Source organism: Phyllobates terribilis, unplaced genomic scaffold (genome assembly GCF_046119375.1).
Source record: "Phyllobates terribilis strain yellow unplaced genomic scaffold, ASM4611937v1 Scaffold_3__8_contigs__length_932513732, whole genome shotgun sequence".
Taxonomy (NCBI): domain Eukaryota; kingdom Metazoa; phylum Chordata; class Amphibia; order Anura; family Dendrobatidae; genus Phyllobates; species Phyllobates terribilis.
In genome coordinates, this window is record NW_027362763.1 from 450,103 (window position 1) to 472,413 (window position 22,311).

The window sequence follows — 22,311 nt, forward strand, 5'->3', positions numbered from 1 at the left end:
GCGTCCCCCGCGTCTGCAGCTGTTAAACGAGCTGACGAGCGGCAGGCTCAGATATGAACCAATCAGATCGCTGCTGTCATCCTGTGATCTGCGCTGAACACATGAAAGCAGGAATGTGATTGGTGACTGAGTCTCCTGTGCAGGCTTCACTGCCACAGCTGATTGGTGGAAAGTAAGGACTGAATATGTGACTTCACATCACAACCCATATGGGAAGTGATATGGGGGTGGTGGTACAGTAGGAGGTGTGTGTGTGGGGGGTGGTACAGGAGGAGGTGTGTGTGTGTGGGGTGGTACAGGAGGAGGTGTGTGTGGGGGGGTACAGGAGGAGGTGTGTGTGTGGGGGGGTACAGGAGGAGGTGTGTGTGGGGGGGTACAGGAGGAGGTGTGTGTGTGGGGGGGTACAGGAGGAGGTGTGTGTGTGGGGGGGGTGGTACAGGAGGAGGTGTGTGTGGGGGGGGGTGGGGGGGTACAGGAGGAGGTGTGTGTGGGGGGGGGGGGGTACAGGAGGAGTGTGTGTGGGGGGGGTGGGGGGGTACAGGAGGAGGTGTGTGTGGTAGGGGGGGACAGGAGGAGGTGTGTGGGGGGGTGGTACAGGAGGAGGTGTGTGTGGGGGGGTACAGGAGGAGGTGTGTGTGGGGGGGTGGTACAGGAGGAGGTGTGTGGGGGGGTGGTACAGGAGGAGGTGTGTGTGGTAGGGGGGGGACAGGAGGAGGTGTGTGTGGGGGGGGTGGTACAGGAGGAGGTGTGTGTGGGGGGGTGGCACAGGAGGAGGTGTGTGTGGGAGGGGAGGGCAGGAGGAGGTGTGTGTGGGAGGGGGGGACAGGAGGAGGTGTGTGTGGGGGTGGTACAGGAGGAGGTGTGTGTGTGGGGTGGTTTGGAGGAGGTGTCGGGGGGCGGTACAGGAGAAGGTGTGTGTGGGAGGGGGGACAGGAGGAGGTGTGGGGGTGGTGGTACAGGAGGAGGTGTGGGGGGTGGTACAGGAGGAGGTGTGTGTGTGGGGGGTGGTACAGGAGGAGGTGTGTGTGTGGGGGGTGGTACAGGAGGAGGTGTGTGTGGGAGGGGGGGACAGGAGGAGGTGTGTGTGGGAGGGGGGACAGGAGGAGGTGTGTGTGGGAGGGGGGGACAGGAGGAGGTGTGTGTGGGGGGGTGGTACAGGAGGAGGTGTGTGTGGGAGGGGGGGGACAGGAGGAGGTGTGTGTGGGAGGGGGGGGACAGGAGGAGGTGTGTGTGGGAGGGGGGGGACAGGAGGAGGTGTGTGTGGGAGGGGGGGGGGGACAGGAGGAGGTGTGTGTGTGGGGTGGTTTGGAGGAGGTGTCGGGGGGCGGTACAGGAGAAGGTGTGTTGAGAGCGGTGTGGTACAGGAGGAGGTGTGGGGGGTGGTGGTACAGGAGGAGGTGTGGGGGGTGGTACAGGAGGAGGTGTGTGTGTGGGGGGTGGTACAGGAGGAGGTGTGTGTGGAGGGGTGGTACAGGAGGAGGTGTGTGTGGGGGGGTGGTACAGGAGGAGGTGTGTGTGTGGGGGGGTGGTACAGGAGGAGGTGTGTGTGTGGGGGGGTGGTACAGGAGGAGGTGTGTGTGGGGGGAGTGGTAAGGAGGAGGTGTGTGGGGGGGTACAGGACAGGGCCGGCGTTAGCACCCGGCATACCCGGGCAAGTGCCTGGGCCCTGGATCATCAGGGGGGCCCACTCGTTATCGGGGCCCGGGCCACTTCCCCGGCATCTATGCAGGGCCGCCGATGCTGTGCAAGCCCTGCTCTGCTTCATGCAGCAGCAGTGTGCAGTCAGTGTGCTGCTGCTCCACCAATCAGGCCCAGTGCTGTCACTTTCTAGACATGGCCGCGCAGTGAGGCTGTGTCTGGTAGTAATGACACGCAGGGGCGACCCAAGCCTTTAATTGTGCTTGTGTGTCGCACCTGCCGCGTTATTACTACCAGACACAGCGCACAGCGCGCGGCCATGTCTAGAAAGTGGCAGCACCGGGCCTGATTGGTGGAGCAGCAGCAGCACACTGCTGCTGCTGCATGTAGCAGAGCTGGGCTTGAACAGCACCGGCGGTCCTGCACAGATGCCGGGGAAGCGGCCCGGGCCCTGACGGCGAGTGGGCCCCCCTGATGGTCCATGGCCATGAGACACGCCTGAGGCCCTGAACTGCCACATGACTGAGGAGCTGGACGGGACACAGGCCAGGGGGCAAGTGAGAGAGCTTCCCCAATCCCCATATAAAAAATATTTCTAATGTGTGTGTGCATGTATGATGTGAATGTCTGTGTATGTCAGTGTGTATATATATTTATGTCTGTTTTATATGTGTTTTTAAGAATGTGTTCAAATATGTATGTGTATGTCTCTGTGCGTGTCGGCGTATTGTGTGTGTGTGTATGCATGTCTGTGTACTGTGTGTGTGCGCGTGTATGTTTGCATATGTGAAGGATGAGGGGGCAGCCTGGACCTGTGTACTATACCTATATTTCTCCGCCGTATCTGTGCATCATGAATCGTGGTATGTGCTAAAGGGGCCCACTGAGACTCTTTCGCCCGGTGCCCACAAAAACCTGGAGCCGGCCCTAGTACAGGAGGATGTGTGTGTGTGTGTGTGTGTGTGTGTGTGTGTGTGTGTGTGTGTGTGTGTGTGTGTGTGTGTGTGTGTGTGTGTGTGTGTGTGTGTGTGTGGGGTGGGGTGGGGGGTACAGGAGGAGGGTGTGTAGGGGCGGGTGGTACAGGAGGAGAAGGTGTCTGTGGGGGGGTGGTACAGGAAGAGGTGTGTCGGGGGTGGTACAGGAAGAGGTGCATCGGGGGGGTGGTACAGTAGGTGTGTCGGGGTGATACAGGAGGAGGTGTGTTACAAAAGGAGGTGTCGGGGGTGGTACAGTAGGAGGTGTGGGGGGGTGGTACAGGAGGAGGTGGGGGTGGTACAGGAGGAGGTGTGTTACAGGAGGAGGTGTCGGGGGTGGTACAGGAGGAGGGGTGTGTGGGGGGGTGGCACAGGAGGAGAAGGTGTCTGTGGGGGGGTGGTACAGGAGGAGGTGTGTCGGGGGTGGTACAGGAAGAGGTGTGTCGGGGGTGGTACAGTAGGTGTGTCGGGGTGGTACAGGAGGAGGTGTGTTACAAAAGGAGGTGTCGGGGGTGGTACAATAGGAGGTGTGGGGGGGTGGTACAGGAGGAGGTGTGTGGGGGGTGGTACAGGAGGAGGTGTGTGTGGGGGTAGTACAGGAGGAGGTGTGTTACAGGAGGAGGTGTCGGGGGTGGTACAGGAGGAGGGGTGTGTGGGGGGGTGGTACAGGAGGAGGTGTGGGGGGGTGGTACAGGAAGAGGTGTGTGTGGGGCGTGGTGGTACAGGAGGAGGTCTGTGTGGGGCGTGGTGGTACAGGAGGAGGTGTGTGTGGGGGTGTGGTACAGGAGGAGGTGTGTGTGGGGGTGGGTGGTACAGGAGGAGGTGTGTGGGGGGCTGGTACAGGAGGAGGTGTGTGTGTGTGGGGTGGTACAGGAGGAGGTGTGTGGGGGGGGCTGGTACAGGAGGAGGGTGTGTGTGGGGAGCTGGTACAGGAGGAGGTGTGTGTGGGGAGCTGGTATAGGAGGAGGTGTGTGTGGGGAGCTGGTATAGGAGGAGGTGTGTGTGGGGGGGGTACAGGAGGAGGTGTGTGTGTGGGGGGTGGTACAGGAGGAGGTGTGTGTGGGGGCTGGTACAGGAGGAGGTGTTTGTGTGTGTGGGGGGGTGGTACAGGAGGAGGTGTGTGTGGGGGGGGGGTACAGGAGGAGGTGTGGGGGGGTGGTACAGGAGGAGGTGTGTGTGGGGGGCTGGTACAGGAGGAGGTGTTTGTGTGTGTGGGGGGGTACAGGAGGAGGTGTGTGTGTGGGGTGGTGGTACAGGAGGAGGTGTGGGGGGTGGTACAGGAGGAGGTGTGTGTGTGGGGGGTGGTACAGGAGGAGGTGTGTGTGTGGGGGGTGGTACAGGAGGAGGTGTGTGTGGGAGGGGGGGGACAGGAGGAGGTGTGTGTGGGAGGGGGGGACAGGAGGAGGTGTGTGTGGGAGGGGGGGACAGGAGGAGGTGTGTGTGGGGGGGTGGTACAGGAGGAGGTGTGTGTGGGAGGGGGGGGACAGGAGGAGGTGTGTGTGGGAGGGGGGGGACAGGAGGAGGTGTGTGTGGGAGGGGGGGGACAGGAGGAGGTGTGTGTGGGAGGGGGGGGGGACAGGAGGAGGTGTGTGTGTGGGGTGGTTTGGAGGAGGTGTCGGGGGGCGGTACAGGAGAAGGTGTGTTGAGAGCGGTGTGGTACAGGAGGAGGTGTGGGGGGTGGTGGTACAGGAGGAGGTGTGGGGGGTGGTACAGGAGGAGGTGTGTGTGTGGGGGGTGGTACAGGAGGAGGTGTGTGTGGAGGGGTGGTACAGGAGGAGGTGTGTGTGGGGGGTGGTACAGGAGGAGGTGTGTGTGTGGGGGGGTGGTACAGGAGGAGGTGTGTGTGTGGGGGGGTGGTACAGGAGGAGGTGTGTGTGGGGGGAGTGGTAAGGAGGAGGTGTGTGGGGGGGTACAGGACAGGGCCGGCGTTAGCACCCGGCATACCCGGGCAAGTGCCTGGGCCCTGGATCATCAGGGGGGCCCACTCGTTATCGGGGCCCGGGCCACTTCCCCGGCATCTATGCAGGGCCGCCGATGCTGTGCAAGCCCTGCTCTGCTTCATGCAGCAGCAGTGTGCAGTCAGTGTGCTGCTGCTCCACCAATCAGGCCCAGTGCTGTCACTTTCTAGACATGGCCGCGCAGTGAGGCTGTGTCTGGTAGTAATGACACGCAGGGGCGACCCAAGCCTTTAATTGTGCTTGTGTGTCGCACCTGCCGCGTTATTACTACCAGACACAGCGCACAGCGCGCGGCCATGTCTAGAAAGTGGCAGCACCGGGCCTGATTGGTGGAGCAGCAGCAGCACACTGCTTGCTGCATGTAGCAGAGCTGGGCTTGAACAGCACCGGCGGTCCTGCACAGATGCCGGGGAAGCGGCCCGGGCCCTGACGGCGAGTGGGCCCCCCTGATGGTCCATGGCCATGAGACACGCCTGAGGCCCTGAACTGCCACATGACTGAGGAGCTGGACGGGACACAGGCCAGGGGGCAAGTGAGAGAGCTTCCCCAATCCCCATATAAAAAATATTTCTAATGTGTGTGTGCATGTATGATGTGAATGTCTGTGTATGTCAGTGTGTATATATATTTATGTCTGTTTTATATGTGTTTTTAAGAATGTGTTCAAATATGTATGTGTATGTCTCTGTGCGTGTCGGCGTATTGTGTGTGTGTGTATGCATGTCTGTGTACTGTGTGTGTGCGCGTGTATGTTTGCATATGTGAAGGATGAGGGGGCAGCCTGGACCTGTGTACTATACCTATATTTCTCCGCCGTATCTGTGCATCATGAATCGTGGTATGTGCTAAAGGGGCCCACTGAGACTCTTTCGCCCGGTGCCCACAAAAACCTGGAGCCGGCCCTAGTACAGGAGGATGTGTGTGTGTGTGTGTGTGTGTGTGTGTGTGTGTGTGTGTGTGGGGTGGGGTGGGGGGTACAGGAGGAGGGTGTGTAGGGGCGGGTGGTACAGGAGGAGAAGGTGTCTGTGGGGGGGTGGTACAGGAAGAGGTGTGTCGGGGGTGGTACAGGAAGAGGTGCATCGGGGGGGTGGTACAGTAGGTGTGTCGGGGTGATACAGGAGGAGGTGTGTTACAAAAGGAGGTGTCGGGGGTGGTACAGTAGGAGGTGTGGGGGGGTGGTACAGGAGGAGGTGGGGGTGGTACAGGAGGAGGTGTGTTACAGGAGGAGGTGTCGGGGGTGGTACAGGAGGAGGGGTGTGTGGGGGGGTGGCACAGGAGGAGAAGGTGTCTGTGGGGGGGTGGTACAGGAGGAGGTGTGTCGGGGGTGGTACAGGAAGAGGTGTGTCGGGGGTGGTACAGTAGGTGTGTCGGGGTGGTACAGGAGGAGGTGTGTTACAAAAGGAGGTGTCGGGGGTGGTACAATAGGAGGTGTGGGGGGGTGGTACAGGAGGAGGTGTGTGGGGGGTGGTACAGGAGGAGGTGTGTGTGGGGGTAGTACAGGAGGAGGTGTGTTACAGGAGGAGGTGTCGGGGGTGGTACAGGAGGAGGGGTGTGTGGGGGGGTGGTACAGGAGGAGGTGTGGGGGGGTGGTACAGGAAGAGGTGTGTGTGGGGCGTGGTGGTACAGGAGGAGGTCTGTGTGGGGCGTGGTGGTACAGGAGGAGGTGTGTGTGGGGGTGTGGTACAGGAGGAGGTGTGTGTGGGGGTGGGTGGTACAGGAGGAGGTGTGTGGGGGGCTGGTACAGGAGGAGGTGTGTGTGTGTGGGGTGGTACAGGAGGAGGTGTGTGGGGGGGGCTGGTACAGGAGGAGGTGTGTGTGGGGAGCTGGTACAGGAGGAGGTGTGTGTGGGGAGCTGGTATAGGAGGAGGTGTGTGTGGGGAGCTGGTATAGGAGGAGGTGTGTGTGGGGGGGGTACAGGAGGAGGTGTGTGTGTGGGGGGTGGTACAGGAGGAGGTGTGTGTGGGGGGCTGGTACAGGAGGAGGTGTTTGTGTGTGTGGGGGGGTGGTACAGGAGGAGGTGTGTGTGGGGGGGGTACAGGAGGAGGTGTGGGGGGGTGGTACAGGAGGAGGTGTGTGTGGGGGGCTGGTACAGGAGGAGGTGTTTGTGTGTGTGGGGGGGTACAGGAGGAGGTGTGTGTGTGGGGGGGTGGTACAGGAGGAGGTGTAGGGGGGTGGTACAGGAGATGTGTGTGGGGCGTGGTGGTACAGGAGGAGGTGTGTGTGGGGGCGGTGGTACAGGAGGAGGTGTGTGTGGGGGGGTGGTACAGGAGGAGGTGTGTGTGGGGGTGGGTGGTATAGGAGGAGGTGTGTGGGGGGTGGTACAGGAGGAGGTGTGTGTGTGGGGGGTGGTACAGGAGGAGGTGTGTGTGTGGGGAGCAGGTACAGGAGGAGGTGTGTGTGGGGAGCTGGTACAGGAGGAGGTGTGGGGGGATGGTACAGGAGGAGGTGTGTGTGTGTGTGTGGGGTGAGGGAGGGGGTGGTACAGGAGGAGGTGTGTGTGGGGGGGTGGTACAGGAGGAGGTGTGTGTGGGGTGGTGGTACAGGAGGAGGTGTGTGTGGGAGGGGGTGGTACAGGAGGAGGTGTGTGTGGGGGGTGGTACAGGAGGAGGTGTGTGTGGGGGGGGTGGTACAGGAGGAGGTGTGTGTGGGGGGGTGGTACAGGAGGAGGTGTGTGTGGGAGGGGGGTGGTACAGGAGGAGGTGTGTAGGGGCGGGTGGTACAGGAGGAGGTGTATGTGGCGGGTGGTACAGGAGGTGTGTGTGTGGGAGGGGGGTGGTACAGGAGGAGGTGTGTAGGGGCGGGTGGTACAGGAGGAGGTGTGTGTGGGGGGTGGTACAGGAGGAGGTGTGTGTGGGGGGGGTGGTACAGGAGGAGGTGTGTGTGGGGGGTGGTACAGGAGGAGGTGTGTGTGGGGGGGTGGTACAGGAGGAGGTGTGTGTGTGGGGGTGGTACAGGAGGAGGTGTGTGGGGGGGTGGTACAGGAGGAGGAGGTGTGTGTGTGAGGGAGGGGGTGGTACAGGAGGAGGTGTGTGTGGGGGGTGGTACAGGAGGAGGTGTGTGTGTGGGGGGTGGTACAGGAGGAGGTGTGTGTGGGGGGGTGGTACAGGAGGAGGTGTGTGTGGGGGGGTGGTACAGGAGGAGGTGTGTGTGGGGGGTGGTACAGGAGGAGGTGTGTGTGGGGGGGTGGTACAGGAGGAGGTGTGTGTGTGGGGGGGTGGTACAGGAGGAGGTGTGTGTGTGGGGGGGCGGTACAGGAGGAGGTGTGTGTGGGGGGTGGTACAGGAGGAGGTGTGTGTGGGGGGTGGTACAGGAGGAGGTGTGTGGGGGGGCGGTACAGGAGGAGGTGTGTGTGTGGGGGGGTGGTACAGGAGGAGGTGTGGGGGGGTGGTACAGGAGGAGATGTGTGTGGGGCGTGGTGGTACAGGAGGAGGTGTGTGTGGGGGCGGTGGTACAGGAGGAGGTGTGTGGGGGTGGTGGTACAGGAGGAGGTGTGTGTGGGGGTGGGTGGTATAGGAGGAGGTGTGTGGGGGGTGGTACAGGAGGAGGTGTGTGGGGGGGTGGTACAGGAGGAGGTGTGTGTGTGGGGGGGTGGTACAGGAGGAGGTGTGTGTGTGGGGAGCTGGTACAGGAGGAGGTGTGTGTGTGGGGAGCTGGTACAGGAGGAGGTGTGGGGGGGTGGTACAGGAGGAGGTGTGTGTGGGGGGTGGTACAGGAGGAGGTGTGTGTGGGGGGTGGTACAGGAGGAGGTGTGTGTGGGGGGGTGGTACAGGAGGGGTGTGTGGAGGGGGGTGGTACAGGAGGAGGTGTGTAGGGGCGGGTGGTACAGGAGGAGGTGTGTGTGGGAGGGGGTGGTACAGGAGGAGGTGTGTAGGGGCGGGTGGTACAGGAGGAGGTGTATGTGGGGGGTGGTACAGGAGGAGGTGTGTGTGGGGGGTGGTACAGGAGGAGGTGTGTGTGGGGGGGTGGTACAGGAGGAGGTGTGTGGGGGGGGGGTGGTACAGGAGGAGGTGTGTAGGGGCGGGTGGTACAGGAGGAGGTGTGTGGGGGGGTGGTACAGGAGGAGGTGTGTGGGGGGGTGGTACAGGAGGAGGTGTGTGGGGGGGTGGTACAGGAGGAGGTGTGTGTGGGGGGGTGGTACAGGAGGAGGTGTGTGTGGGGGGGTGGTACAGGAGGAGGTGTATGTGGCGGGTGGTACAGGAGGAGGTGTGTGTGGGAGGGGGGTGGTACAGGAGGAGGTGTGTAGGGGCGGGTGGTACAGGAGGAGGTGTATGTGGGGGGGTGGTACAGGAGGAGGTGTGTGTGGGGGGGTGGTACAGGAGGAGGTGTGTGTGGGGGGGTGGTACAGGAGGAGGTGTGTGTGGGGGGGTGGTACAGGAGGAGGTGTGTGTGGGGGGGTGGTACAGGAGGAGGTGTGTGGGGGTGGTGGTACAGGAGGAGGAGGTGTGTGTGTGTGAGGGAGGGGGTGGTACAGGAGGAGGTGTGTGTGGGGGGGTGGTACAGGAGGAGGTGTGTGTGGGGGGGGTGGTACAGGAGGAGGTGTGTGTGGGGGGGTGGTACAGGAGGAGGTGTGTGTGGGGGGTGGTACAGGAGGAGGTGTGTGTGGGGGGGTGGTACAGGAGGAGGTGTGTGTGGGAGGGGGGTGGTACAGGAGGAGGTGTGTAGGGGCGGGTGGTACAGGAGGAGGTGTGTGTGGGAGGGGGGTGGTACAGGAGGAGGTGTGTAGGGGCGGGTGGTACAGGAGGAGGTGTATGTGGGGGGGTGGTACAGGAGGAGGTGTGTGTGGGGGGTGGTACAGGAGGAGGTGTGTGTGGGGGGGTGGTACAGGAGGAGGTGTGTGTGGGGGGGTGGTACAGGAGGAGGTGTGTGTGGGGGGGTGGTACAGGAGGAGGTGTGTGTGGGGGGTGGTACAGGAGGAGGTGTGTGTGGGGGGGTGGTACAGGAGGAGGTGTGTAGGGGCGGGTGGTACAGGAGGAGGTGTATGTGGGGGGGTGGTACAGGAGGAGGTGTGTGTGGGGGGGTGGTACAGGAGAAGGTGTGTGTGGAGGAGTGGTACAGGAGGAGGTGTGTGTGGGGGGTGGTACAGGAGGAGGTGTGTGTGGGGGTGTGGTACAGGAGGAGGTGTGTGTGGGGGGGGTTGGTACAGGAGGAGGTGTGTGTGTGGGGGGCGGTACAGGAGGAAGTGTGTGTGTGTGTGTGGGGGGGCGCTGTGGTCATAGTACAAGTTTTGCCCTTAGTCATTATGGCTGCCGAGGAAGCTGAGTCACCTGGTTTAGTCATCATGTGACCGATGTCACTTCCGGTGGGTGTGGTCATTAGGTGCTGTTCCCGGAGGTGGGCGGGTCCGAATATTTCTGCACTTCCGGGAGCTACAATAACGAACATATAGACCGGAGCGAGCCGCCAGTACCGGAGCTCGGGACAAACGTGTGTATACTGCCCTGCGGCATCTGTGCACCCCAGAGCCGCAGTCACTGTACATACTGCCCCATCCTCCAGTCACCCCCAGAGCCGCAGTCACTGTACATACTGCCCCATCCTCCAGTCACCCCCAGAGCCGCAGTCACTGTACATACTGCCCCATCCTCCAGTCACCCCCAGAGCCGCAGTCACTGTACATACTGCCCCATCCTCCAGTCACCCCCAGAGCCGCAGTCACTGTACATACTGCCCCATCCTCCAGTCACCCCCAGAGCCGCAGTCACTGTACATACTGCCCCATCCTCCAGTCACCCCCAGAGCCGCAGTCACTGTACATACTGCCCCATCCTCCAGTCACCCCCAGAGCCGCCCTCACTGTACATACTGCCCCATCCTCCTGTCACCCCCAGAGCCGCAGTCACTGTACATACTGCCCCATCCTCCAGTCACCCCCAGAGCCGCCCTCACTGTACATACTGCCCCATCCTCCAGTCACCCCCAGAGCTGCAGTCACTGTACATACTGCCCCATCCTCCAGTCACCCCCAGAGCCGCAGTCACTGTACATACTGCCCCATCCTCCAGTCACCTCCAGAGCCGCCCTCACTGTACATACTGCCCCATCCTCCAGTCACCCCCAGAGCCGCAGTCACTGTACATACTGCCCCATCCTCCAGTCACCCCCAGAGCTGCAGTCACTGTACATGCTGCCCCATCCTCCAGTCACCCCCAGAGCTGCAGTCACTGTACATGCGGCCTTATCCTCCAGTCACCCCCAGAGCCGCAGTCACTGTACATACTGCCCCATCCTCCAGTCACCCCCAGAGCCGCAGTCACTGTACATACTGCCCCATCCTCCTGTCACCCCCAGAGCTGCAGTCACTGTACATACTGCCCCATCCTCCTGTCACCCCCAGAGCTGCAGTCACTGTACATACTGCCCCATCCTCCAGTCACCCCCAGAGCCGCCCTCACTGTACATACTGCCCCATCCTCCAGTCACCCCCAGAGCCGCAGTCACTGTACATACTGCCCCATCCTCCAGTCACCCCCAGAGCCGCCCTCACTGTACATACTGCCCCATCCTCCAGTCACCCCCAGAGCCGCAGTCACTGTACATACTGCCCCATCCTCCTGTCACCCCCAGAGCTGCAGTCACTGTACATACTGCCCCATCCTCCAGTCACCCCCAGAGCCGCCCTCACTGTACATACTGCCCCATCCTCCAGTCACCCCCAGAGCCGCAGTCACTGTACATACTGCCCCATCCTCCAGTCACCCCCAGAGCTGCAGTCACTGTACATACTGCCCCATCCTCCAGTCACCCCCAGAGCCGCAGTCACTGTACATACTGCCCCATCCTCCAGTCACCCCCAGAGCCGCAGTCACTGTACATACTGCCCCATCCTCCAGTCACCCCCAGAGCTGCAGTCACTGTACATACTGCCCCATCCTCCAGTCACCCCCAGAGCCGCCCTCACTGTACATACTGCCCCATCCTCCAGTCACCCCCAGAGCCGCAGTCACTGTACATACTGCCCCATCCTCCAGTCACCCCCAGAGCTGCAGTCACTGTACAAACTGCCCCATCCTCCAGTCACCCCCAGAGCCGCAGTCACTGTACATACTGCCCCATCCTCCAGTCACCCCCAGAGCCGCAGTCACTGTACATACTGCCCCATCCTCCAGTCACCCCCAGAGCCGCAGTCACTGTACATACTGCCCCATCCTCCAGTCACCCCCAGAGCCGCAGTCACTGTACATACTGCCCCATCCTCCAGTCACCCCCAGAGCCGCAGTCACTGTACATACTGCCCCATCCTCCAGTCACCCCCAGAGCCGCAGTCACTGTACATACTGCCCCATCCTCCAGTCACCCCCAGAGCCGCAGTCACTGTACATACTGCCCCATCCTCCAGTCACCCCCAGAGCCGCAGTCACTGTACATACTGCCCCATCCTCCAGTCACCCCCAGAGCCGCAGTCACTGTACATACTGCCCCATCCTCCAATCACCCCCAGAGCCGCAGTCACTGTACATACTGCCCCATCCTCCAGTCACCCCCAGAGCCGCAGTCACTGTACATACTGCCCCATCCTCCAGTCACCCCCAGAGCCGCAGTCACTGTACATACTGCCCCATCCTCCAGTCACCCCCAGAGCCGCAGTCACTGTACATACTGCCCCATCCTCCAGTCACCCCCAGAGCCGCAGTCACTGTACATACTGCCCCATCCTCCAGTCACCCCCAGAGCCGCAGTCACTGTACATACTGCCCCATCCTCCAGTCACCCCCAGAGCCGCAGTCACTGTACATACTGCCCCATCCTCCAGTCACCCCCAGAGCCGCAGTCACTGTACATACTGCCCCATCCTCCAGTCACCCCCAGAGCCGCAGTCACTGTACATACTGCCCCATCCTCCAGTCACCCCCAGAGCCGCAGTCACTGTACATACTGCCCCATCCTCCAGTCACCCCCAGAGCCGCAGTCACTGTACATACTGCCCCATCCTCCAGTCACCCCCAGAGCCGCAGTCACTGTACATACTGCCCCATCCTCCAGTCACCCCCAGAGCCGCAGTCACTGTACATACTGCCCCATCCTCCAGTCACCCCCAGAGCCGCAGTCACTGTACATACTGCCCCATCCTCCAGTCACCTCCAGAGCCGCAGTCACTGTACATACTGCCCCATCCTCCAGTCACCCCCAGAGCCGCAGTCACTGTACATACTGCCCCATCCTCCAGTCACCCCCAGAGCCGCAGTCACTGTACATGCTGCCCCATCCTCCAGTCACCCCCAGAGCTGCAGTCACTGTACATGCTGCCCCATCCTCCAGTCACCCCCAGAGCTGCAGTCACTGTACATGCTGCCTTATCCTCCAGTCACCCCCAGAGCTGCAGTCACTGTACATACTGACTTATCCTCCAGTCACCTCCAAAGCTGCAGTCACTATTCTGCTTTTACATCAGGTCTTATTCTCTAGTCACCTCCAGAGCTGCACTCACTATTCTGCTGTTACATCATGTGTTATCCACCAGTCACCTCCAGAGCTGCACTCGCTATTCTGCTGTTACTTTATGTCTTATCCTCCAGTCACCCCCAGAGCTGCACTCACTATTCTGCTGTTACTTCATGTCTTATCCTCCAGTCACCCCCAGAGCTGCACTCACTATTCTGCTGTTACATCGTGTCTTATCCTCCAGAGCTGCAGTCACTATTCTGCTGTTACATCGTGTCTTATCCTCCAGAGCTGCAGTCACTATTCTGCTGTTACATCGTGTCTTATTCTCTAGTCACCTCCAGAGCTGCAGTCACTATTCTGCTGTTACATCATGTCTTATCCTCCAGAGCTTCACTCACTATTCTGCTGTTACGTCGTGTCTTATCCACCAGTCACCTCCAGAGCTGCACTCACTATTCTGCTGTTACGTCGTGTCTTATCCACCAGTCACCTCCAGAGCTGCAGTCATAATTCTGCTGGGCTGGGGTCTGACCCCTCAGTGTCAGGCTGTGTGGTGACACCGGTCCTCCTGGCTATAGGTGTATATATATATATATATAATCTATGGGTGCAGTTCTGGCGGCCGGAGCTGCTGGGTGTCAGGTACCAGCCTGTGCCGCCCCCTGCACTCTGCTCAGATAAGCTGATTACCGCGGGTTCAGAGGTCGCTCTGTGGGCGGATTACCGTCATCACGGCTGATCCTCAGCTCTCACAGCAGCGGCCGCAGAGCAGGAAAGTATTCAACCCCCTTCTGCTTGTCCTGTCATAGCCTGGGGGTCCTGTGACTGACAGCTCCGACACGTGCAGTGCCGGGGTCACAGGCCAGGAGGGCATTGTGGGGGGGGGGGGGGTCAGTGGCAATCACAGGGAGGGTGGATGAGGAGGCCGCCTGTCACTGGGGGATGAGGAGGCCGCCTGTCACTGGGGGGTGAGGAGGCCGCCCGTCACTGGGGGGAGAGGAGGCCGCCCGTCACTCATGGAGGATGATTATGCCGCCCGTCACTGGGGGGAGAGGAGGCCGCCTGTCACTGGGGGGAGAGGAGGCCGCCCGTCACTGGGGGGAGAGGAGGCCGCCGTCACTGGGGGATGATTATGCCGCCGTCACTGGGGGATGATTATGCCGCCTGTCACTGGGGGATGATTATGCCGCCTGTCACTGGGGGATGAGGAGGCCGCCTGTCACTGGGGGATGAGGAGGCCGCCTGTCACTGGGGGATGAGGAGGCCGCCCGTCACTGGGGGATGAGGAGGCCGCCCGTCACTGGGGGATGAGGAGGCCGCCCGTCACTGGGGGATGAGGAGGCCGCCCGTCACTGGGGGATGAGGAGGCCGCCCGTCACTGGGGGATGAGGAGGCCGCCCGTCACTGGGGGATGAGGAGGCCGCCTGTCACTGGGGGATGAGGAGGCCGCCTGTCACTGGGGGGAGAGGAGGCCGCCCGTCACTGGGGGGAGAGGAGGCCGCCCGTCACTGGGGGGATGAGGAGGCCGCCCGTCACTGGGGGGATGAGGAGGCCGCCCGTCACTGGGGGGATGAGGAGGCCGCCCGTCACTGGGGGGATGAGGAGGCCGCCCGTCACTGGGGGGATGAGGAGGCCGCCCGTCACTGGGGGGATGAGGAGGCCGCCCGTCACTGGGGGGATGAGGAGGCCGCCCGTCACTGGGGGGATGAGGAGGCCGCCCGTCACTGGGGGGATGAGGAGGCCGCCCGTCACTGGGGGGATGAGGAGGCCGCCCGTCACTGGGGGATGAGGAGGCCGCCCGTCACTGGGGGATGAGGAGGCCGCCCGTCACTGGGGGATGAGGAGGCCGCCCGTCACTGGGGGATGAGGAGGCCGCCCGTCACTGGGGGATGAGGAGGCCGCCCGTCACTCATGGGGGATGATTATGCCGCCCGTCACTGGGGGGAGAGGAGGCCGCCGTCACTGGGGGATGATTATGCCGCCGTCACTGGGGGATGATTATGCCGCCCGTCACTGGGGGGTGAGGAGGCCGCCCGTCACTGGGGGGTGAGGAGGCCGCCCGTCACTGGGGGATGATTATGCCGCCCGTCACTGGGGGATGAGGAGGCCGCCTGTCACTGGGGGATGATTATGCCGCCCGTCACTGGGGGGATGAGGAGGCCGCCCGTCACTGGGGGATGAGGAGGCCGCCCGACACTGGGGGATGATTATGCCGCCCGTCACTGGGGGGTGAGGAGGCCGCCCGTCACTGGGGGGATGAGGAGGCCGCCCGTCACTGGGGGGATGAGGAAGCCGCCCGTCACTGGGGGGATGAGGAGGCCGCCCGTCACGGGGGGGATGAGGAGGCCGCCCGTCACTGGGGGAATGATTATGCCACCCGTCACTGGGGGGATGATTATGCCGCCCGTCACTGGGGGGATGATTATGCCGCCCGTCACTGGGGGGATGATTATGCCGCCCGTCACTGGGGGGATGATTATGCCGCCCGTCACTGGGGGGATGATTATGCCGCCCGTCACTGGGGGGATGATTATGCCGCCCGTCACTGGGGGGATGATTATGCCGCCCGTCACTGGGGGGATGAGGAGGCCGCCCGTCACTGGGGGGATGAGGAGGCCGCCCGTCACTGGGGGGATGAGGAGGCCGCCCGTCACTGGGGGGATGAGGAGGCCGCCCGTCACTGGGGGGATGAGGAGGCCGCCCGTCACTGGGGGATGAGGAGGCCGCCCGTCACTGGGGGATGATTATGCCGCCCGTCACTGGGGGATGATTATGCCGCCCGTCACTGGGGGGATGAGGAGGCCGCCCGTCACTGGGGGGATGAGGGGGCCGCCCGTCACTCACGTGGGATGAGGGGGCCGCCCGTCACTCACGTGGGATGAGGGGGCCGCCCGTCACTCACGTGGGATGAGGGGGCCGCCCGTCACTCACGGGGGATGAGGGGGCCGCCCGTCACTCACGGGGGATGAGGGGGCCGCCCGTCACTCACGGGGGATGAGGGGGCCGCCCGTCACTCACGGGGGATGAGGGGGCCGCCCGTCACTCACGGGGGATGAGGGGGCCGCCCGTCACTCACGGGGGATGAGGGGGCCGCCCGTCACTCACGGGGGATGAGGGGGCCGCCCGTCACTCACGGGGGATGAGGGGGCCGCCCGTCACTCACGGGGGATGAGGGGGCCGCCCGTCACTCACGGGGGATGAGGGGGCCGCCCGTCACTCACGGGGGATGAGGGGGCCGCCCGTCACTCACGGGGGATGAGGGGGCCGCCCGTCACTCACGGGGGATGAGGGGGCCGCCCGTCACTGGGGGGATGATTATGCCGCCCGTCACTGGGGGGATGATTATGCCGCCCGCCACTGGGGGGATGATTATGCCGCCCGCCACTGGGGGGATGAGGAGGCCGCCCGCCACTGGGGGGATGAGGAGGCCGCCCGCCACTGGGGGGATGAGGAGGCCGCCCGCCACTGGGGGGATGAGGAGGCCGCCCGCCACTGGGGGGATGAGGAGGCCGCCCGCCACTGGGGGAGATGAGGAGGCCGCCCGTCACTGGGGACTGTTGAGGTGCTGTACATGAGGAGGTTGATAGTGTGTGTGTGTTGGGGGGGAGTTAAGTCATGGCTGTTATTTCTAGTGCCATGATGAACAATCCTCAGTCGTCATCATATCAGCAGCTCTTTGTCCTGTACAAAGGGACGGTGCACTCTTACTACATGTCACTATTCCCCCTCCACACGGACGGTGCACTCTTACTACATGTCACTATTCCCCCTCCACACGGACGGTGCACTCTTACTACATGTCACTATTCCCCCTCCACACGGACGGTGCACTCTTACCGCATGTCACTATTCCTCCTCCACACGGACGGTGCACGCTTACCGCATGTCACTATTCCCCCTCCACACGGACGGTGCACTCTTACTACATGTCACTATTCCCCCTCCACACGGACGGTGCACTCTTACTACATGTCACTATTCCTCCTCCACACGGACGGTGCACGCTTACCGCATGTCACTATTCCCCCTCCACACAGACGGTGCACGCTTACTACATGTCACTATTCCCCCTCCACACGGACGGTGCACTCTTACTACATGTCACTATTCCCCCTCCACACGGACGGTGCACTCTTACCACATGTCACTATTCCTCCTCCACACGGACGGTGCACGCTTACCGCATGTCACTATTCCCCCTCCACACGGACGGTGCACTCTTACTGCATGTCACTATTCCCCCTCCACACGGACGGTGCACGCTTACCGCATGTCACTATTCCCCCTCCACACGGACGGTGCACTCTTACTACATGTCACTATTCCCCCTCCACACGGACGGTGCACTCTTACTACATGTCACTATTCCTCCTCCACACGGACGGTGCACGCTTACCGCATGTCACTATTCCCCCTCCACACAGACGGTGCACGCTTACCACATGTCACTATTCCCCCTCCACACAGACGGTGCACGCTTACCACATGTCACTATTCCCCCTCCACACGGACGGTGCACTCTTACTACATGTCACTATTCCCCCTCCACACGGACGGTGCACGCTTACTACATGTCACTATTCCCCCTCCACACGGACGGTGCACGCTTACTACATGTCACTATTCCCCCTCCACACGGACGGAGCACGCTTACTACATGTCACTATTCCTCCTCCACACGGACGGTGCACGCTTACTACATGTCACTATTCCCCCTCCACACGGACGGTGCGCGCTTACTACATGTCTCTATTCCCCCTCCACACGGACGGTGCGCGCTTACTACATGTCACTATTCCCCCTCCACACGGACGGTGCACGATTACTACATGTCACTATTCCCCCTCCACACGGACGGTGCACGCTTACTACATGTCTCTATTCCCCCTCCACACGGACGGTGCACGCTTACTACATGTCTCTATTCCCCCTCCACACGGACGGTGCACGATTACTACATGTCACTATTCCCCCTCCACACGGACGGTGCACGCTTACTACATGTCACTATTCCCCCTCCACACGGACGGAGCACGCTTACTACATGTCACTATTCCTCCTCCACACGGACGGTGCACGCTTACTACATGTCACTATTCCCCCTCCACACGGACGGTGCACGATTACTACATGTCACTATTCCCCCTCCACACGGACGGTGCACGATTACTACATGTCACTATTCCCCCTCCACACGGACGGTGCACGCTTACTACATGTCACTATTCCTCCTCCACACGGACGGTGCACGCTTACTACATGTCACTATTCCTCCTCCACACGGACGGTGCACGCTTACTACATGTCACTATTCCTCCTCCACACGGACGGTGCACGATTACTGCATGTCACTATTCCCCCTCCACACGGACGGTGCACGATTACTACATGTCACTATTCCCCCTCCACAAGGACGGTGCACTCTTACTACATGTCACTATTCCCCCTCCACACGGACGGTGCACGATTACTACATGTCACTATTCCCCCTCCACAAGGACGGTGCACTCTTACTACATGTCACTATTCCCCCTCCACACGGACGGTGCACGATTACTACATGTCACTATTCCCCCTCCACAAGGACGGTGCACTCTTACTACATGTCACTATTCCCCCTCCACACGGACGGTGCACGATTACTACATGTAATGATTTTCCGTTCTTACACCGGTATTTCTCTTACAGGATATAATGGCTGAGCATCAGAGACCTCAGAGGAAGATGTCCCGCACAGGCTTCTCCCTGTACCAGGTCCTGGGTCTGGAGAAGGGGGCGACACAGGACGACATAAAGAAAGCATACCGGTGAGGGGTCCGCACAGCTCTCTCCAGCTCCGGGGTCCCCAGCTCGGGGCGCGGCTCTCTCCAGCTCCGGGGTCCCCAGCTCGGGGCGCGGCTCTCTCCAGCTCCGGGGTCCCCAGCTCGGGGCGCGGCTCTCTGCAGCTCCGGGGTCCCCAGCTCGGGGCGCGGCTCTCTCCAGCTCCGGGGTTCCCAGCTCGAGGCGCGGCTCTCTCCAACTCCGGGGTCCCCAGCTCGGGGCGCGGCTCCCTCCAGCACCGAGGTCCCCAGCTCGGGGCGCGGCTCTCTCCAGCTTCAGGGTCCCCAGCTCGGGGCGCGGCTCCCTCCAGCACCGAGGTCCCCAGCTCGGGGCGCGGCTCTCTCCAGCTTCGGGGTCCCCAGCTCGGGGCGCGGCTCTCTCCAGCTTCGGGGTCCCCAGCTCGGGGCGCGGCTCTCTCCAGCTTCGGGGTCCCCAGCTCGGGGCGCGGCTCTCTCCAGCTTCGGGGTCCCCAGCTCGGGGCGCGGCTCTCTCCAGCTTCGGGGTCCCCAGCTCGGGGCGCGGCTCTCTCCAGCTTCGGGGTCCCCAGCTCGGGGCGCGGCTCTCTCCAGCTTCGGGGTCCCCAGCTCGGGGCGCGGCTCTCTCCAGCTTCGGGGTCCCCAGCTCGGGGCGCGGCTCTCTCCAGCTTCGGGGTCCCCAGCTCGGGGCGCGGCTCTCTCCAGCTTCGGGGTCCCCAGCTCGGGGCGCGGCTCTCTCCAGCTTCGGGGTCCCCAGCTCGGGGCGCGTCTCTCTCCAGCTTCGGGGTCCCCAGCTCGGGGCGCGGCTCTCTCCAGCTTCGGGGTCCCCAGCTCGGGGCGCGGCTCTCTCCAGCTTCGGGGTCCCCAGCTCGGGGCGCGGCTCTCTCCAGCTTCGGGGTCCCCAGCTCGGCGCGCGGCTCTCTCCAGCTTCGGGGTCCCCAGCTCGGGGCGCGGCTCTCTCCAGCTTCGGGGTCCCCAGCTCGGGGCGCGGCTCTCTCCAGCTTCGGGGTCCCCAGCTCGGGGCGCGGCTCTCTCCAGCTTCGGGGTCCCCAGCTCGGGGCGCGGCTCTCTCCAGCTTCGGGGTCCCCAGCTCGGGGCGCGGCTCTCTCCAGCTTCGGGGTCCCCAGCTCGGGGCGCGGCTCTCTCCAGCTTCGGGGTCCCCAGCTCGGGGCGCGGCTCTCTCCAGCTTCGGGGTCCCCAGCTCGGGGCGCGGCTCTCTCCAGCTTCGGGGTCCCCAGCTCGGGGCGCGGCTCTCTCCAGCTTCGGGGTCCCCAGCTCGGGGCGCGGCTCTCTCCAGCTTCGGGGTCCCCAGCTCGGGGCGCGGCTCTCTCCAGCTTCGGGGTCCCCAGCTCGGGGCGCGGCTCTCTCCAGCTTCGGGGTCCCCAGCTCGGGGCGCGGCTCTCTCCAGCTTCGGGGTCCCCAGCTCGGGGCGCGGCTCTCTCCAGCTTCGGGGTCCCCAGCTCGGGGCGCGGCTCTCTCCAGCTTCGGGGTCCCCAGCTCGGGGCGCGGCTCTCTCCAGCTTCGGGGTCCCCAGCTCGGGGCGCGGCTCTCTCCAGCTTCGGGGTCCCCAGCTCGGGGCGCGGCTCTCTCCAGCACCGCGGTCCCCAGCTCGGGGCGCGGCTCTCTCCAGCACCGCGGTCCCCAGCTCGGGGCGCGGCTCTCTGCAGGTCTTGGGCTCGGCTCTCTCCAGCTTCGGGTCCCCAGCTCGGGGCGCGGCTCTCTCCAGCACCGCGGTCCCCAGCTCGGGGCGCGGCTCTCTCCAGCACCGCGGTCCCCAGCTCGGGGCGCGGCTCTCTCCAGCACCGCGGTCCCCAGCTCGGGGCGCGGCTCTCTCCAGCAGTGCGGTCCCCAGCTCGGGGCGCGGCTCTCTGCAGGTCTTGGGCGCGGCTCTCTCCAGCACCGCGGTCCCCAGCTCGGGGCGCGGCTCTCTCCAGCACCGCGGTCCCCAGCTCGGGGCGCGGCTCTCTCCAGCACCGCGGTCCCCAGCTCGGGGCGCGGCTCTCTGCAGGTCTTGGGCTCTGCTTTCTCCAGCACTGGGGTCTGGCTCGGGTGGGGGGCTCTCTCCAGGTCCGAAGTCCTCGGCTTGGGGTGGCACTCTCCAGCAGCTATGGGGTCTCTTTGTAGTGATGACTTCTCCGTTCTGTCTCTGCACAGGAAGCTCGCATTGCGGTATCATCCAGACAAGAACCCGGACAATCCAGAGGCCGCAGAGAAATTCAAGGAGATCAATAACGCTAACAGCACGCTGAGCGATGACAACAAGCGCAAGATCTACGACGAGTACGGCTCCATGGGTCTCTACGTGGCGGAGCAGTTTGGGGAGGAGAGCGTCAAGTACTATTTCCTCATGTCCAAGTGCTGGTTCAAGGTGAGGATCTGGCCCCGGGTTGTGATGGGTGTGTATGTGAGACGGATCACCGGGTGGGAGCGGGCACACTGCTGGGGGACCCCCAATGCTGGGTACTTTCTGTGTGGCGGGTTGTTGGGGGCCAGGCTCACGGACGTGTTCTTTGTTGCAGGGCCTGGTCATTTGCTTGGGCATCGTCACATGCTGCTGTTGCTGCTGCTGCTGCGGCTGTTGCTGTGGTCGGTGTAAACCTCCGGAGGAAGAGGACGATTCCTATAAGTGTATGAACCCCGAGGACCTGGAGGCTCAGATCAGGGCGGAGGACGGTAAGCGGCTCTTCACACCGTCTCTTCTCATCGCGCCTGTGGCTCCGCTCGTCTAATGGTTGTGCCTGTGTCTTGTAGATGATGTCATTAACATGCAGCCGTCCTCAGGACCCTCCGTCCACCCGCAGCCGCAGAGCTCCTAATGCGGTAAGTCCGGCCAGTCCTCGGTGTCGGCTCCCGTTTCTCCAGAAGTCTCTCGTGCCCGCTAAGTCACGGATTGTGTTTCCTCACAGGGCCGCGCACCGTGTCTTCTGTGCAGCACTGGCGTTGGGCAGGACCCCTTTCTTGTCACTTCTGGAGACCCCGATTTAGTGCTGTGTCGGAAGAGACCGGTGATTCTACTCAACTCCTAGCACTTTCTGCAGCATCTTGGGGCCTTCTCCAGCACTCTACGGGCAGGCGGACAGTCTCCACCGACTCTGCTCCATCCTCTGTCCAGCGAGGATGAAGAGGAGGCTGCTCTGTGAGTAGGAAGACCTTACACCTCAACCAAAGACTTGTGTGTCGTCCTTCCGTCCGCGGATGAAGAGCACAGAACGTCTGGACTGTGGCTCCTGGGGTCCTGTGCGGCCTCGGACCTGCCTGTTTGTATTTTCCCCATGTTTTCCCTCCCGTCCCTCCGAGGTGTTGAGGATTTCCGCAGACTGGACTCTGTCACAAACTCTGCTTTATGCTGATGTGACAAGGGCGACTGCACCAAACAGGGGGCTTAACGCGACCCCCCAACCCCCTTTGTACAGGCTCGTCCTGCTTCTCCCCCGCTGAGGACTGGGCCATGATTGCTCCGTCTTTCCATTTCACACTAAACGTTTGCATCAAAAGATTTAGACTTGATGCCATTGACTACTATAGGATTGTGGGGGGCAGCGGACCCTGTCATGTGCCGCCAGT

The 22,311-nt window shown here is 62.6% G+C and overlaps 1 protein-coding gene across 4 annotated transcripts; it reads left to right on the top strand.

Moving 5' to 3' along the window:
• Positions 1 to 11: 11 nt before the first annotated feature.
• On the top strand, positions 12 to 22,241 carry LOC141258652 (dnaJ homolog subfamily C member 5B-like). Of its 4 annotated transcripts, none has more exons than XM_073673608.1 (6): positions 12 to 172; positions 18,641 to 18,759; positions 20,902 to 21,115; positions 21,267 to 21,420; positions 21,499 to 21,567; positions 21,654 to 22,241. In XM_073673608.1, exons 2-5 carry the CDS (start codon positions 18,647 to 18,649, stop codon positions 21,561 to 21,563), a joined length of 546 nt encoding a protein of 181 aa, XP_073529709.1. In that variant the 5' UTR covers positions 12 to 172; positions 18,641 to 18,646; the 3' UTR covers positions 21,564 to 21,567; positions 21,654 to 22,241. The 4 variants fall into 4 exon arrangements, with proteins under 4 accessions (XP_073529709.1, XP_073529706.1, XP_073529707.1 ...); XM_073673605.1 differs by lacking the exon at positions 12 to 172 and adding an exon at positions 9,844 to 9,994; XM_073673606.1 differs by lacking the exon at positions 12 to 172 and adding an exon at positions 13,601 to 13,721 and having other exon boundaries at positions 18,638 to 18,759.
• The last annotated feature ends 70 nt before the right edge of the window (positions 22,242 to 22,311 follow it).